This window comes from Poecilia formosa, unplaced genomic scaffold (genome assembly GCF_000485575.1).
Source record: "Poecilia formosa unplaced genomic scaffold, Poecilia_formosa-5.1.2 Scaffold156, whole genome shotgun sequence".
Classification (NCBI taxonomy): Eukaryota; Metazoa; Chordata; class Actinopteri; order Cyprinodontiformes; family Poeciliidae; genus Poecilia; species Poecilia formosa.
In genome coordinates, this window is record NW_006800095.1 from 1,345,248 (window position 1) to 1,362,517 (window position 17,270).

Genomic DNA, 17,270 nt, shown 5'->3' on the forward strand with positions numbered 1-17,270 from the left:
ATATATATGCCCTCAATAAGAATAAGTAAAAGTTAGAGGTCTCAAAAATATTTCTATCAAAACTTATTTGTCAACAAAAGAAGTGAAGGTTTTCTTGTTAAAGTTAATATTTAGGTTCAAGACATTTGTTACTGAACTCATTCAGTGAGGCGAATCCTCCCTGCATTACTAATTCCATATTATTAATTTCATGAGAACATCCGTCCTCTCCTCCCAAATCAATTCTTTTCAGCTACAGCTTTAGAAAGTGTTTCGGCCCTATTTGTGCAACAACACAAAAGAAGGAAACGGCACTCATGGAAAGGTTGGAGCAGCATGCCATATGTGGCTTTATCAAACTGCTATTCACATCTCTGACATTGCAAGGACAGCTGGTGGGTGGTTCGCTAGCTTGGCACACAGAGCCCAGACTACACCAGAATCAATAGACAGAACAAAGACAGAGTTAAGCTGCCTCTTCTACAGCATGATTGAAATGATTTTTCCTTCTCTCCCAATTACTCTGTTCTTGCAGTGGACCTTTCAAGAGGCCCCTATTATGGCTCTGTTCTTACTAATTTACCCCTGAAAGGAAGGATGGGGATTGTTAAAAATTGCATGTTTAAATCTCCTAACTCTGCAATTATGTTGTTGCTTCGTAAATATTGTAAATGAGTTGAGGTGGGAAAAAATGAAGTTTAACCAGGTGAAGGTTTGAAAAACAGTTTTTCCTCCTTGTAATTTCAAGTAAACTAATTTGATTTTCCCTTCTTTTTTCTTCTTCTTTTAAGTCAGTCACAAAAGGTAATCCTATTCATTTTCAGGCGCGATCACAGGTCTCATAAGCAGTTTATTCCTCAATGCCAAATCCAGTACTTTTGGATTTTCTTGCCATAACTAAATTGCAAATCAGCCCTAGCTGACTTTGGCACAGCAAGCCCCTATCACCCCGTGGAAAAAAATATTTATACATCACAGCGGTATAGTTCATAAATAAAATATGCCATTCACATTTTGTTCCAGAGTATCTGGGTTTGGAAAACATTGCTTTATCCCTTCTTTTTCTGAGCTTGCTGGGAGGGAAGCTGTGCCTTTTTTTTTTATTTTTGGTTGGTTGGTTATTGGAGATTACATCATGATTACCTCTGACTTGAAAAACAGAAGCAACACAGCTGGAGAATGTGAGTTTGTATTGGTGTAAGCACAACTGTGGAAGGTTTTCAAGTAATCATCAAAGTAAAGTAAATAGCAGTGCTAATAGTTAATTACATTTTGCATTGTTTGACGCATTCTCCATCTCTATTTTAATGGCAGCTGTTTATTGACATGTTAACACTATTGCCGTGCCGCCTTATTGTCTGTTTAACATCAGTTAGTCAGCCGTTACATCTGGAAGATAATTGTACAGCTGCAAACGACTTGGTCTTCAGTCTGGGTTCTAATTTCCAGATGCTCAAAGACGCCGTGTTGATCTGCTCAAACAATAACACACAATCAGAAGGTCCAACCTTACTATGGTTCTTGGAGGAGATGAGGTTATTTTTCCTAGAACTGAATTGGTTTGGTATCTCCAACCAATCCAAAACAGTGAAGGTCTGATTTAATGTCAGATGTGTCTTTGCATTAGCAGCTTATTGCTCTGAAGAACTAAGGAGAAAGAAAATTAACTGATCCACCTATCTATTTTGTCCCTCTTTCAATGAAATATTTGGTTTATCCCAGGGACTGACAATACTGATACAAAATCCTAAACCACAGGCAACAAACTGACTCATAGCCAGACTGACATGCTAAGCAGAAACAATTTAAAGTCAGAAAATACACACACACGAAAACAAAAACAAAGAGAATCTTGTTACAGTGTGCACAGAAGATGTCTACCATAAAAGGCTGCAGTGAAGCCAAAGGCTCCCTAAAGGAAAGTGACCACAGCAAACCTGAGCATTCCTGTTGGCAGGGCTGGTTGGAAAGCGAAGGCAAGCAGGTGGGTTGGGAGACAGACAGCCTCCTGCCAAAGAGGACAAGCAGCGCCACCTTGTTAAACCTGTCCCCAGGAACCGCAGGCAGACGCTCTGCTTCCCTATGATAATGACAGACCTGCGAAACAGCGTCACGCTCCTTTGAACAACTACTGACCTCAGAGCTGTGACTCGCTTTGACGCCATTGCCAGTTCCACCTCAGCACACTCACAAGAGGCTCGATTCACCACGAGCTTTAACGCAGTGTCCTAAATGCCAGGCTGCTGATGCAACCGCCGTCGGTTTGTGTACTCCATCGAGCTTCTCCATATGTGGGCCTCGCATTTAAGTGCCTCCAGATGCTTGATCTCCGATTACATATTAAGACCTTTGAAAATATGCTCCCCGGCTCGGGCAAGTTGTGATTAAGGATATGAAGTGAAACCCATTAATTTGTGTTTATCCAACATTTTATTTTTAGAGGACCAACTGCTGGCAAGCATCAAAGCCCAGTCAGCGCGCGCTGCCATGAGTCAAGAGGAAGTAACTGGGGTGAGCAAGAGATAGAAGGGGAAATCAGGAGATAGAGGGGGATAGATCAGCAGTTCTCCGAGGATTAGCTCATTTAGGCTGCTTTGATCTGGGAGGTCTTAATTGCTGGGCAGCACTGTTAGAGTCTTAATGAAGATTCAGCAACATCATGCCGACAAGAATGCAGAGGGATTGTTTCTACCTTCCCTTCCTAACTCCTGTAATCTGGAGACACAGTGACCTTAAATCTGTAGTTCGACGGTAATATCTGCGCATAGGCACAGCTTAATAAAGTTAATATTAAAAAGTTAATTTATTTCTGTAAATCAATTTGCGGAGTGAAACCTCATTACATGGAGTCGCAGAATTATGTGTTTCGAGCATTTGTTTCTGAAGCTGCCCGTTGATCGAGTGTGTCCACGCATATTAACTAAGAGTTGTGTGGAAGGAAAGAGTGTGATAGGAAAAGATGGACAAGCGACTGGGACACACTTAACAGGACAACGCGTTGAATTTATGTACAGTAAATGCATTTAATGCTACGATTTTCAGGTAAAAACTGGAAGGTAAGAGGTTCAAGTTTGGCAACTGCCATAAAGCAGCTGAAAAGTAGTTTTTCATCACACTGAAATATAAACTAAGTGCTCTGCATACAACATTAACACTACAACCTGGATATTTTCTTACTCCAACAATGTCAAAGTGGAAACAACGTAATTCACGCCAAACTAATCCAGTTGAAACTTTCCATTTTTTGGGGGAAAAACACTGCAGAGTGACTGGTGGTCACAACTCAGTAGTTGAATATAAATCTGAAAAATAAAGTCTTTTGCAGAGCCAAGCTCTTTGGGGAGGGATTGAGAGTATTTACTGTAAGGGCAGCTCCAGTTTTCACTAAATCCCTGTTTAACCTTCGTACAAAGATCCAGGGAGTATGGCTGGCAGAGAGCGATGCTAAGAAGATCATTTACACAGATGAAGAGAAAGCAGGACCACCTTTCACTCCTTGGCCTTTGGCTCTCTCACATGCATGCGTTTGCACAAACGCCCATCCTTATGAACAATGTCCCTGCATACTTATGCAGCTGCACCTCTCTGGCTGCTCTCGAACATCTCCATTGTAGTCTTTTATCTTCTTTGCCTAAGACAGGAGCAGGAAGATTTAGGAGAGAAAGCGCATTAAACTAGCTGCACTGCCTCTTTGTGATGGCAAGTTTCACTGTTATAGCACAACAGAGCCCTTCCTCTGCAGAGTCTGATCATTAGGGAGGTAGCGGAGCAGCAGAGGAACAGTTAACATTACAGCAACACCAATACTGGGAAGCTTCAGTGCCTGGAAAGTACAAGGCAAAGGTGCTAAAGAGTATATAATGTGGGCCAATGAAATTTGCTGCTGCAGGAAAACTGTTTTCATGAAAAAAAAATCATGAAAAAAATCAATACATAATAAAATGCATGAACAGAAAGCTGCCAACACCAATGTATCCTTATTTCTTATTGTAAGCTGATTGTATGTGCGATACAGCAAATATTTCTTTGTGTTTCTGCTTTACTGTTTCCATTTTCAAAAGATGGACTAAAGAATTATCTTTGAGATGTTGAAACCTCGGAATATTCTCTTATAAACAAACCCGGTGTGAAATTTCTTATATTTTGACCCCTGATTTTTCTGCTTTTTTCCTTAGCCTTCATGACCCTTCTTAAGTAAAACAACCCTCTAAAATATCTAAAAAGTGTCCCAATGTGTGCAGCTTTTAGATATTTTAACATCAAACCAATGCATCATTTTGTTTCCACTGTTTAATTTTGTGATATTTATTTTGTTTTATCCATTTATTTATTTTTTAAAAAAATATTTTATCTATTTATTAAAATCACAATAAATAGATTGAATTTTGCAGCTGTTTGTGGCAAAATTAGAAAAAAGTTCAAGATGACTGTAAATATGTCGCTTGTTCTTCACTGACTGTATGTTTGGATCCAAAAATTGTACAACAATATCCAGCTTTGAACTGAAAACAACATGAAATAAATCTTTTTGTGACTTACCGAATCAGCTCAATAAATAAGTTTCATTTTTAAAATTACTGACACAGTTTCTGATGACGTTCTAACTTATTATAATGCACCTATTCCCAGATTTTAAAGTAGTATTTTGCTGGAAGGATGAGACGCCGGAAGCGAAATTCGCCAAATTCGCTTCCAGAAATTAGAAAGTAAACAAGGCTTTGCAGCACCATCCTCCATGCAGCATAATTGCTTTCAGGTGTCTGTCTCTTCTGCTTGTTTAGCCGCATTTGAGAACCGCCAGTTCTCTGCCTGCTCCTCCACAACCGTCTCCAACCCAGCTGGGGTTTGTGATGCAACTGCAGTGGCATTGTTAATGCAATATCACATTTGTCTTAAAAGGAGAAAAGAATTGCCAATCAAAATTTCAAAAGTACAATTTGAATGGAAAGCTTTTATTAAATATTGATGTCACACACATGGTTAGCGGGTCGTTGGCGTTTGAAGGAAAATTCATCACTTTGACGCCCTTGTGCTACTTTGCTCCACAGTGAACAGCTGTTACATCACCCTTGAATCACTCATTTTCAAAGTAAGAAGAGTTGAGGTAAACACTAAAATCTTTCGAATGCAAAGGACTCTCAGGTTTCCACAGTGGATGCTCACGGTGAGGAATGAGATTGTACCACTAATTACATCACCCACTTATTCTGCATTGTTTTGTCTTTGATTGGATTTGTGGATAAGACGTTTTCATTAATAAATGCACATTAAAAAGTATCTTTTAAAGCACCGTCCTCTCACATGTCAGAAGTGATCTCACATGTCTCACATGTGTGAGTGCAATCGTTCGCTATTCCTTCGACAGGTGCAATTGTCCTTGGAGTGGATTTGAAATTCTGTTCCTGAAAATGGCGACCATGCGCATTGCTGGTGTGTGAATGTGTGACTGACTGAAATAACATCATGTAGAGCTGCACGGGTTTAAACAGAAGCTATCTGGGTGTAAACCATTTAAACTGTTCTATACAAAAAGGAATTATTAGAACTGAAATTTTGGCCCCATAATCTGGTGGAAATGTATCCTTTTTATGAGTTTTTTTCCCCCAAACAGGCGTCCTTCCTCTTCATGTCAAACAGAGTCTAACAAGCTATAATACTGAAACATTTCATAATTCTTTTCAAAAAAGAAGTATGTTAAAGAGTCCGGGATAGCAACAAACGAAAGTTCAAATCTGTCCAGTTTTTTTGAAGTTTGAAGAAGGGAAAAAAAAGAAAAATGCTGAACACAAACGAAAAGAAAAGCAGTGAGGACTCCTGTGTTCCTGCCACGGTCAAAGCTCCTCAGCAGCTGAGTTCATCCCTGGGGGGGGAGAGTACCTGGGAGGTGCACTGTCAGCAGGATCTGCGCTTCGGCTAAACGACTGAGCCTTCCAGGTGTCGAAACATGATGACAGCAAAGGCAGGTATTACCACAGCCAAAGCAGTGATCAATGACAGGAGAAGGTGAGAGGGAACAGAGAGGGCAGACAGAACCACAACACTGCATGACATCTCTGGAATCTCCATTTTGCCAACCTCCTCCTCCTTCTCCTCCTCCTCCTCCTCCTCCTCCTCATGTGAGAGTCTACCGGCGACCAGGAGAAGATCTTAAAGGGTAGCACCGCTTCATCTCATGTCCCGGTTTTATCCGGGAAAGATCTGAGTAAAGGTACGGAGGGTGGCCGTCGTCGCACGTCGCCAACTTTCGCTTATCGTCCTAGTGCAGTTAGTCTTCTTCGTCCACGTAAGTTGAGGGGAACCAGCCCACCTGAGAAACAGCAGAACAGAAAAGAATCAGGCACCAGCTCGAAGTTACACACACCCAAAAGAATCTTGCCAATTTGATCTTTTTATGTTATAAATCTCCGGTCGCAGAAAAACAGTTATTATTTTTGGAATAACTAAATCAGAGCTGACAGGAATCCTACTCAGGCAGTAATGTAAGTAGACAGGCTTCACAGTGATCATTCGCAGCTGGTATTAAAATTCGCTCTGAGCGATCAGTTCACATTTTCCCCAATTTTGTGCAAATTAACACGTCACAGAGCAAAGCGACAAACATCCAGTGTGACATCACTGCTCACTTGAACTTACACACACTCAGTTCTTTCACAAAATAGAGCCACTGCTTGTCCAAATCAAAAGGACTCAGTGGAGGTGGTTGGGACATCTGATCAGAATGCCCCCTCGGCGTCTCCTGTTGGACATTCTCCAGGTACTGATTCCGCTGTTCACAATGCATTTTGGGAGATTTTCTTAAACTGGGATCTGTCCAGACACATCCGCTCCTCGAGGGGAGTCTACTAATGATCCACTAATGCAGATACGAGAGTCCCAGTCCACTTCTGAGAGATTTTACCACTGTTCAGACATTATCAGATCATTCACAACAGGCATCAGCAGCAATGAACGTGATCAGGAATGATGTAGGAAGTGAGGGAGTTAATGAGAGGAAAACAACCAACTACCTGGACTGAATATATAGGAACAGACTGGATTTTTTTTTTTTTTTTTTTTTTTTTAATAGTTCTGAAGGCTTAGATTTAGGAATTAGAATAAAATGAAATCTTGAACTGAGATGATGTGAGACATCAGTCAGGACTGTTTTTAGTCATCAACACTTTGCATATTTTTTTTATGTCTATAAAGTTTTTGAAATGAACAGGTATTAACATCCATATCTGGCTAAACTTAGTTATTTTAGTTTTGTCTGCACCTACCTGACATATGCAGAGTTTTTGATGAATCGGATAACAAAGACGACCAAGTTGCACAGACCCACTCTCTTTCTTTTTGTACTGAAACCACACTAATAGTGTGGAAGTTTTTATTAATTGGTTATTTCACATCTGCCACGCTTTGCCCTTTTGTGTGTTTTATGTGCTTCCATAAAACTTCAAACATACACTTCAGGAGAAAGGGCAAATATCATCACAGAAAGCATAGCTGTTTATTCTCCAAAACCCTTCATTATGGCTACATTAAAACAATTCTAGAAAGATAAGCATGCCCAAATTCCTCCACAGAAATATATATAAAAAACCTAATTTGATGCTAAATGGCAATTGTTGTCACCAAGGGTGGTGCAGCAACTTTGTATTAGGATTAAGGGGCAATTACTTTTTCACATTGGGCCAGGTTGATTTTGAAAATCTTTTCCTCTTAATAAATGAACTTATCATTTCAAACTGTGTTTTTTCTGTGTACAAAACAGAAGAAATCTGTAAGAGGCAAATGGTTTTTAGAGCAATGTTGTTAATCCTGATGGTATCACCATCTCAGAGCACAGCGTGTGTTTTTCATCTTGGTTTGAAACTGGGGTGTAAATTTCTCTTTTAAAATAATACCCATGCGCAGCTGTTAATCATTATGAAATGATCTTGTGCTGTTGAAGAAAAATAAATATCTTGTGAGGCATTTTTAGACTTTAAGTTGAGCAGCAGCGTGCCATGAGAGCGAGGCAGCGCTGTGCCCTTAGGCTATTGGTGAGAAAACGGATTGTTTTACTCTTTTACAAACATTTTCCTGTGAAGAAAGAAACATTTTCAGTACAACCAGAGAGCATGCTAATACTTCCAATGTTGCTGATAATAGTGATGAAATCAGACGTATAAATTAGCTAAGCTTCCTACTCTGGCTACATTGAAGAGAATGCTTTTGTCGTCATCTCACTCAAGAATCGTCCCATTACATTTCACTTATAAGATGACATAAAAAAGATTAAGAAAATAAAAATACAATGACTAAGTATTCTTTTTGTCTAGCAAAAAAACAAACAAACAAAAAAAAAAACAGCCTAAATTCAAACCGTTTAATCAAAAGCAGCGGCAACTGACCTTGCCATCGACCTCTCCCCTCCACCAGCCGTTGGTCATCTTGGTGTAGATCCTGATAGTGTCTCCCTGCTGCAGAGAGAGCTCCCGCGTGTCTCTGGAGCTGAAGTCGTAACGTGCCACTGCGATACCGACTATCCTGGGAGAAATAACTGAGACATGGAAAGATCCTGTTATTTTTATTGCGATTCACTCTTTTCACTTTCATAGCAATCCCAAAATAGTTCAAATGTTTGCAATCCAGATAGATTCAAGCTGAAGTAAATAAAAACTACAAGAGAACTTCAGGTTGCCTGGTATGCATGGAGACATCTTCACCAGTCCAGCAGGTTGGGGCCCAGTAAAGGTCAGAGGTCATGGTTATTGTAGCTCTGTGCTGAACTTATTAAAAGTCAATCCAGGAGTCAGTTCACGTAATGCGTCCTCCCTTATCAGGATAAACAACATTCCTCCTTACACGTGCAGGTCAGGCCTCGTGTCACTTGTGAACACGGGTATGGAAAGGTTTGTCTGCCTTATCGGAGAAAATACAGATGACAGCTGTGAAGATACGCCGGACGAAAGGAGCGTATCCACTCCCGAGTGCACACAAAGGCACAATATAAGATGACAGGAGCTCTTACCATCAAATAAATATGCACCTGTACAGGATTTGTACTCGTCATGTTCCAAATACGATTTGTTACGTGGTGAGTGCATGATAATATGTTCGGTATTGCCGTGCATTTACGTCAGAGCAGTAAATTGCATGCTCTGAGCGTTTCTTCGCTATTTCTGGACTCTTTTGACCAAACCTGACATTTCAGTAAAATTCTACCAATTTTCATTTTCAACATATCTTGGACCGATTACCTGTAAAAGTGCACACATGTAAATTGCATTCCTTTTTGCCACTTCAAAGTAACTCTGAAACAAACTGGAGATAGGACAGTAACGTCTGCTATAAATTTAAATCACTAGTTTATGTTCTGATTTGTCGTTATGGGACAAGATAGAGTCGTAACACCGATGGAAAACATGGTGATGTATCGAACTATCAATAAAACATTACTAAAAAGTAAATTTATTTCAGTGATTCAACGAAAAACGTGAAATTACATAACAAAATGCATTACATCCAAAGTGAGATATTTTAAGAATTTATTTCTAAAAACCCAGAACTTCATTTTTCATAAAGTTTAATATATTATAAGACCAAAAACATTTTTTAAGACAGAAATGTTATATGACCTACACAATCACCCTCCACAAGGACAAGCTGCATAAGATCCCTGCTTGAAAACATTTTTTTTAACTTTGTGTTGTATCCAAGCATGTCAATGGAAAGTTGAGTGGAAGGAAAAAGTGTGGTAGAAAAAAAAAATTCACAAGCAAGAAGGGTAACTGCAGCCACCACTCACATGTATCCAGAGTTTGGCCTGCAACTCTGCCCTCCTTGTGTTAAGCCATCTCTGAACCAGAGACAGCATCTGAAGAGTCTTTCTGCTTAGGAGTCTCAAGGCATCTTTTCAGGTGAAACAGACGTTGTGTTTGATTTAGAAAACAAAGTTCCAGACTGTGGAGAAAGAGTGCGGAGGCACAAAATTGTCATCCTTGGTTCAAGAGTGGCTTGACGGCAGGAATGCAACACTTGCAGGCCGTTTCCTGGGTACCTGTGTGTGTGGTGGGTCTGGAAGCACAAACACTCAAGCCGCAGTTCATACTTTGTGAATCTTCAGTAAATTATTAAATTGGCTTCATTTTACAGGCCTCTTAAGGCTGAAGTTATTGCTTGTGCACCTCCTTCTGCCACAGTTCTTTGTAACACTAAACTTTCCACTCATATGTTTGCATACAGCATGCTGTAAACTGTCAACATTTCTGATTAAGTTTCAAATTTATCACAGTGTGTGTGATTAATCTTATTACTTTTATCTGAATTACTGAAATAAATACACTGTTTGGCAGAAATGAACCATTCTACTCCATTCACATGTATCTATATCTTACTTAAAATGTAATAAATGAAGACAGTTATGCTTCAAGAACTCTGAAATATGAGCATGCAGCTCAAAAGAGACAAAGAAGAGCAGAAAAGCTGCACCTGTACCTGACCAGAAAGGCGAGAAGGAGGGAGGAACAAAGCCGCAGCCGCCAGAAGGAACTACAGAGAAACATAGCAAAAGATGGAGGAGGAAGTGAGGGAAGTGGGAGGTGGGTAAGGGGGGCGGGAGGTTCAGTCCGTAGTGGGAGCAAAGAGAGAAAACATAAGCAAAGTAAACAGAAGTTTGACAGAAAGAGTGTGTGTGAGATGGCGGAGAGGAGCGGAGAAAGCAGAAAAGTTGTCAAAGTCAAAAATACAAGGAAAAAGAAAATACTGCTGAAGTGCTGTGAGAGAAATGGGAAAAACAGTGAAGCAATCAAACGAGGCACATCTCATTCATTTTAGTATTGGTATTAAGCAGAGACATAACAGTAAGTGGTGGAGAGACCAATAATTTGACAAGGCTGCGTCAGTGTAACAAAAGTAAAACATATCGAAAGATTCATGGATGGATGGATTCAGGAATATTAAATTATTGGGGATTAGGAGATCTTGATAATCTAATCTATTGGGATCAGCAATCCTTTCAGCTTCAATCCAGGTGAGCAGAACCAAATGAATGTGGTCAAGATTGGTGGTTTGACTGGGACATGTCTAAAAACTCAGACAGGTCATTTCAGAAGGTACACTACTAGTAAATAGTAAAAAAAAAACACTAGTAAATATACTTGTGTGAAGTAAAATCCCAGTGTAAATCCGGATGCTCTGTGTTAGTGAACATTAATGAACCAAAATCACCAAAAAGCAAACCACACAGGTCAGGAAGAAAGTTGTGGAGAAGTTTAAATCATGGTTCGGTTCTGAAACAATATTTCAAGTTTTGAGCGTCTCACAGAGCTCTGTTCAGGTCATCAGCTTAAAACCAATCCACAAAGCTCTAATCAGAAAAGCAGCCAAGAGCCCCATGGTGACTCTGGAGGAGCTGCAGAGATTCACAGCTCAGGTGAAAGGATGTGGGCCGACTAAGATTGGAAAGAAGAAAGTCAATGTTGAAAAAATTCAAATCAACACAGCAAACATGTTGAAGTAGGGACTTAAGTCAGATGAAACCTAAAACAATGGATGCAGATTATGATTTGTGCATCTGTCAATTTGATTATTAAATTAAATCAAATCTTAAACCTGGTAAGTGTATCATTTCAACTTACTTAAAGAATCGATTTATTGCAGGCGTGCTGGCTTTAAGATTTTCATCAAAGAAATACAACCAGAAAACACTATAGATAAGTCATCTCTTAAAGATTTTCCAAGCAGATATTTAATTATCATTACACAGCAAATCATTTTCTGGTCCCCAGCATTATTAACACATACAGACAATGACAAGCACCAAGTCAGTCACAATTAAAACGTTTAGAAGGGGATTTCCCAACGACTTTTCTTAATAAACTTATAGCGTTTCTGTAGTTCTGAATCTCCGTGTGTGTTTGCTCAGTCACACATTTTTCTCTATTCATTGCTATGCAGCACCTTGTTTTGAGATTCAAACCTTTTTTTTATTTATCATTTTGCTTTTTGCATGACATCTATCTCTCCACAGAGGCTGTTTACCTGACAGAGAATACAGTGCCCACACTAGTGCGTCGACGGGGGTGGACGACTTAAGGCAATAATAATCCACCCCGCAAAGCACAGAGGCAGCCGTGGCTCTGTCAAGGTTTCATGAGAGAAGGTAGTGCTGTGAGTGGCAGCAGAACACAAAAGCACCTCTTACAGAGACGCTTTGAAGCTCCGCGCGCTCTGAGACCGACTCTGCCAAAAGAAGCAGAGGGACAAGGATGCAGCAGAATTTTACATCCAAACAGACACAAAGGCCCAAGTCTGACTTTGTTCCAGCGCTCATCTGCTCGCCCTGGCTGCTGGCTGTTTACACATGCGTCTCTCTTTAAGTTAAGACAGTTTACCCCCAGCTGCCTCCCGCTCATCTAGATTAGATCACATTTGCAAACTTTTCCCAGTTTTGCGGAAGCCGCCGTGGTCCCTCCGTTGGACCCGGGGTATTCCCCCAGGTGTATGCCAGCAGGCGGCTGTCACAATGTTTTTTTTTTCCCCGTTGCTGGAGCCAGCCCAAGTGAAATGTCATGTCCTGTCAGTAAGATTGTGAAGCCATCTCGCAGCTAAGCAGAGTTCGGAGTGTGACGTTTTGGAGTAGCAGGCTCTTGGTGGTTGCCTAAGGCGCTTTAGCCCTAACTGGGACCTCCCTGCCAAGACTGGTGAGCTGCTCAGGCTCCTTTTTATTTATCTGTCAGTAAGCTTCCCAATCTCTCTGTTGTTTTTAGCTCAGTCCCTTACTTTCTATATCACCTTACTCCTATATGCATCTTTCTTTTAACAAAGAAAACGGCAGCAGAAACAAAGAAATGTTGAAATAAAGAACTAGATCAATTGCTTTTTTGGTAGAAATTATAATGTATAAGTGTTGGATTAGTTTTTGATGAAGGGAGAGTCCGACCACTGCTCAGGTGTAGCAGAGGAACAGGTAATGAGTAGATCCAACTGGCAGTCAGTGAGGTCATTTGTGAGCTTCCATGCAGCAAACAGGTGAGGCAGCACTATAACGTGTTGGTTATTCTCTGAAACTGAGTAAAATTGGGTTGTTTCAAACATTGTTCAGAAAAACGGCATACTTTAACTAAAAAAAATAGGAAAGGAAACATAAAGTAGCACAGAAACTGCTAGACTGTTATTTTACTTCTATTTATTAGCCTATCCAGCAGATTGTAGTCATGATTGTAGAGGTACTAGCTCTTTGAAGCCAAGACATTATGTTGTTTTTTTTTTCCTTTTTGGTATTTTCTTTTTAGAACGTATCAATAGTTTGTAGTTTTACAAACTCTTCTGCCTCAATAAGTCACACATGAACAGATGAACTTCACAAATTTTAGGAAACAAACAAAACAATCCTGAGGCCCAACTTGAAAGATAAACTTTGAGAATTTCCAGAAACTTGAAAAAAAGTTTTTTATCAAGACCAATTTTATTCTTAGGAATGGTTTAGATCCTTTGCTGAGTGCTTTCACTGAAATGCTTGCTAAAATAAAATATAGTTCTCAAAGAGACACTTAGTAGGGAGGAGCTAACACAGATAAACGTACAGGGGCATTAGCACAGTTCCAACTCAAACCCTGCCAGTGAGTAGTGTAGCATAAAGAAGAAACCCTCCTATGGTCCCATTTTTTAAAATGACATTCTAAATGGGTCACTAATCCTCAAAGAACACATTAACTGGACTAAAGACAAACAGTGCGACATTTTATTGACACACTGTCTGCCAGATGGCACCAAAACACTGAATTAAATCCAGAGTACACTATGAAGCATGGTGGCTGAGGCATAATGATATGTCAAACTTTCTATTATTTTACACACTTAAGTTTCATGCATCTAGAGATGCAGTCCAGAGTTTCTGATTTGTAGTTTAACGATTTATTCTGGATCTTTCTGTGCTCTGCTCTCTGTACTTTCCCTGCTGAGTTTTCCTTTCTCCCGTTGGCTTTGGGCTCTTTCTTGTGAAGTTGTGTTCTGTTTTCGTATTGTTTCCTAGTTTGGGGTCTCTGTGTGTTTATTTTATGTTCTGCCATTCATAGCATTTCTATCCCCTCTGTTATCTGTTTTTCTCTTTTAGCTGCTCTCACTATGGTTGCTCGATTGTCAACCCTCCGTGCTCCAGGTTTCTCTTCTCAGTTCTTGGATATGTCTGCTTCATGTTTCCTTTTGGATTTTTTTAGACTTTGTCCCTTGGATTTCTTTAAGTTCTGTTTGAATTATTAAAACTTTCAGCTTTTGCTCCCCTCCTTGTCTGTATTTGTGTCCTTCGAACACACCGCTTGTTACGGGATGTTTTTCACACCGGGGTGTCAGGGCAATTTATCACATACCAAAGATGATGGGTCAGTTTGAATGCATCAACAACTTGAAGAGGCCATGTTGCCTTATGTTGCCTTCAACATAAGAAATTATTTTTTGTTACAGGGCAATGACCCCAACCACACCAGTAAGTGTGTAGAATCATTGTTTCAGACCAAAAAACGGTTATGGAGTAAAATCCCCAAACCTGAATACAAAAGAAAACCAAACATGCTGTTTCTTAGACAAAACCAAGAAATCTAGAGTTATGGATGCAGAAAACTATATTTGTTCATAGTTTTCAGAAATTGGTGAACTCCAAGCAACAAATGTATGGAGTACAAATAGTTCTTAGAAAGCTATGTTTTCATTTATGCAGTAAATATTTGAGGTTTTATGAAAAATGCAGACACTACAATTTTTTTTGAACATCCCAGAACTCACTTTTCTTCACGTTTTCCGAAGTAAGAACAAATTTGATCTTTTTTTTTTCTTCATTCTCTGATTTGGAAAAGAACGCGCAGTGTTCCCAGTGTATTTCATCTGCTGAATGTTTTATAAATGGCCTGATCTGGTGTAGCATTTTTCTACTCATATTGAACACTCAAAGTGCTTCAACTTAGAATAACATTCACTCAACCAGACTCACAACATTCACTCAGCAAAAGGCAGTTCAGTAGGCAAGTTGGGGTTAAATGCCTTGCTTAAGGGAACACTGACATGACAGCTGAAATAAAATCAACAACTTTATAATGGTGAGATATTTAATCTTACCATTGTTCCGCAGCTAAATTAAAGGAATTTTATGAATTTTACTCTCTTTTTAGTCTACACTGCTAAAATTCTGAACATGACTGTACATTGTCCCACAGTTATAGAGTAAATACTATAGGAAAACAAGCAAGAAAATAAGAAAGGTTACTCAAGATAATACATTTGAAATCTATTAAAGGGAAGTCATCGTTTTAAGATTCAAATACTCTGGATCCAATTTGTTCTTATCTTGCTCAGAAACATGGCCAGAGCTGGACAAATTAGTTGGCATATCAGATTTTAAAACTTAACTGATCAAAAGGTGAGTAGGCTTGTCTTCGTCTGAAAAATGGGGAGCATAAGTAGGGCGGGACGCGTAGGGGACACAGCAGAAAGGGTTCAGCCAGAGTGCTAGTCATGACAGAATCACTGCTTTATAAGTTAGAGTGTTTTACACATTATGACAGATATTATCTCATCTTCCCAAGAGCGAAACGGTTTGATTGAAGCAAAAAGTTAAGGTTGTTGGGTGAGATCTGAGCAAACTGTTTCATAAAACAACTTGTATTTATTTTATGTGATAACATAGAAAGGATTCAGCACAGACTGTGCCTGTTATACACAGTTGGCAGGTAAGCAGCCTTCCAAAAAAAAAAAAAAGAACAAAAATCACCTTTTTCCTTTTTATCTGATCTCTCTTTTTTTTATAGCAAAAGCCACAAATGCTGGTCTTGGAAGCAGGTCAAAACAAAAACCTTGCTTAGGATGTCTTTCAGATATAACCGGCTCAAGATGTGATCTGAGCATGTAGCGTTTCCACCTATCAAGCAGAAAGTGTCAGGGAAGAAACCTGGATGTTTGCGAAGCAGACTCACCGTTGCCAACCTTGGTAATGGCCTTAGGCATGTTTCCATTGGACAGTTCTCGGTAAGGAACCTGCAGAGTGGTGTCAAGGCTGCTGAATCCCTCTTTCAGTGAGTGTTTTTTATAGTACTCCACCAAGTCCTGTGTGAGACGAACACAAGAAAATACCTCAACGAAACAGGGGCTGAGTCTGGGTTACATTTGCACCAAAGTTTAGGTATTGCACCTTTGATTTTGACATATCTTGATGTTGACTCATGATCATATATTTATATTTTTTATGGAAAATCTTATTTGCAGGTGCTGCAAGTATTTGCTAATTACATATTTTAGCTGCTCATTTTCCAGCATGAATACAAAAAGATAAAAATAAAAAAAAAAACAAGTTCATATATCTCAACTGAGCAGCAAAAGTATTGTCAATTAACGCTACAGAGTCCTGTGGGAACAGATAAAAAAAATCCATACAAAGTCAAATGCGTTACCAGCACAGTCTTGAACAGGCGGCTCTCAGCGATGTAAAAGCATCCGTCCTTGGTCAGAATCTTAATGTGCTTGACTTTATCGTTGAACCTGTGGAGGGTAAAAAGGACATGGACTGATAGTCAACTATACATACTTTTACCTCCGTTTGGTCTCTAAGGTGAACCATAAGGAGTAGCCGTCTGAGAGATTAGTTGGTTGTCATGCAAGAAAGTATGTTTGCATAACAAACTGAATAGAAAAAAGTTTTTTTTTTTCGCTGAATAAATACGTAAAGTGTCGTAGACCTCATCAATTACACCTAGTAATTATGTATTTTAAGCTATATTTTTAATGCATTATTTAGAAACTGGTACTTTACTCATAAGACTTTATGCCATTAAGGAGGTATTAATAAAATTCTATGTAATAAACCAATTACCCAAAGAGCATATTCTAAGAAGTGAATACATTTTTACCTTGCTGGATTACAAAGCAATTTCTTACAGTTCAATTAATAATGTTTATTTATTTGGCATTCATCACCACAGTATAGAATATGTTTTTATTATAACACATTTGTCACAAAAACAGAAAAAACAACTAATTAATCCAATTACTTAGTCACAGCCTTGTAAACAATCCAACAGCCAGGAGCAGAAATGGCGTGTTGAGCAGTGCAATCACGTCTTTTACAGCCGTGGGAAGATGCTTGGTAGATGCATGCTGGTGTTTGTCTTCTGTTTCTCTTAATAGATTAAGTTCATGATCATCAAACTCTCCCTTTTTCCCCTTTCTTGTCTCTAAGAAGTAAAAGTGGTTTTCTAAGATTTACAGAATAATGTTGGGAAGCAGTTTCCTACGTTCAAGCTAAATTAAATGGTTGATCTTAAACCATTTTTGATCATAAT

The 17,270-nt window shown here is 39.3% G+C and overlaps 1 protein-coding gene across 2 annotated transcripts in view; it reads right to left on the bottom strand.

The window, feature by feature from the left end:
- Positions 1-4,910: 4,910 nt before the first annotated feature.
- LOC103146350 (guanine nucleotide exchange factor VAV3-like) overlaps positions 4,911-17,270 on the bottom strand; it is a 59,581-nt gene continuing 47,221 nt past the window's right edge. The window contains exons 24-28 of one of the 2 annotated variants that reach the window (XM_007564225.2): positions 16,383-16,470; positions 15,909-16,038; positions 10,441-10,494; positions 8,355-8,503; positions 4,911-6,286 (exon numbers count right to left, since the gene is read on the bottom strand). In XM_007564225.2, coding sequence (XP_007564287.1) covers positions 6,245-6,286; positions 8,355-8,503; positions 10,441-10,494; positions 15,909-16,038; positions 16,383-16,470 — 463 coding nt within the window. In that variant the 3' untranslated portion in view covers positions 4,911-6,244. The remainder of the gene's footprint in view (positions 6,287-8,354; positions 8,504-10,440; positions 10,495-15,908; positions 16,039-16,382; positions 16,471-17,270) is intronic. The other variant, XM_007564226.2, reaches the window with a different exon arrangement.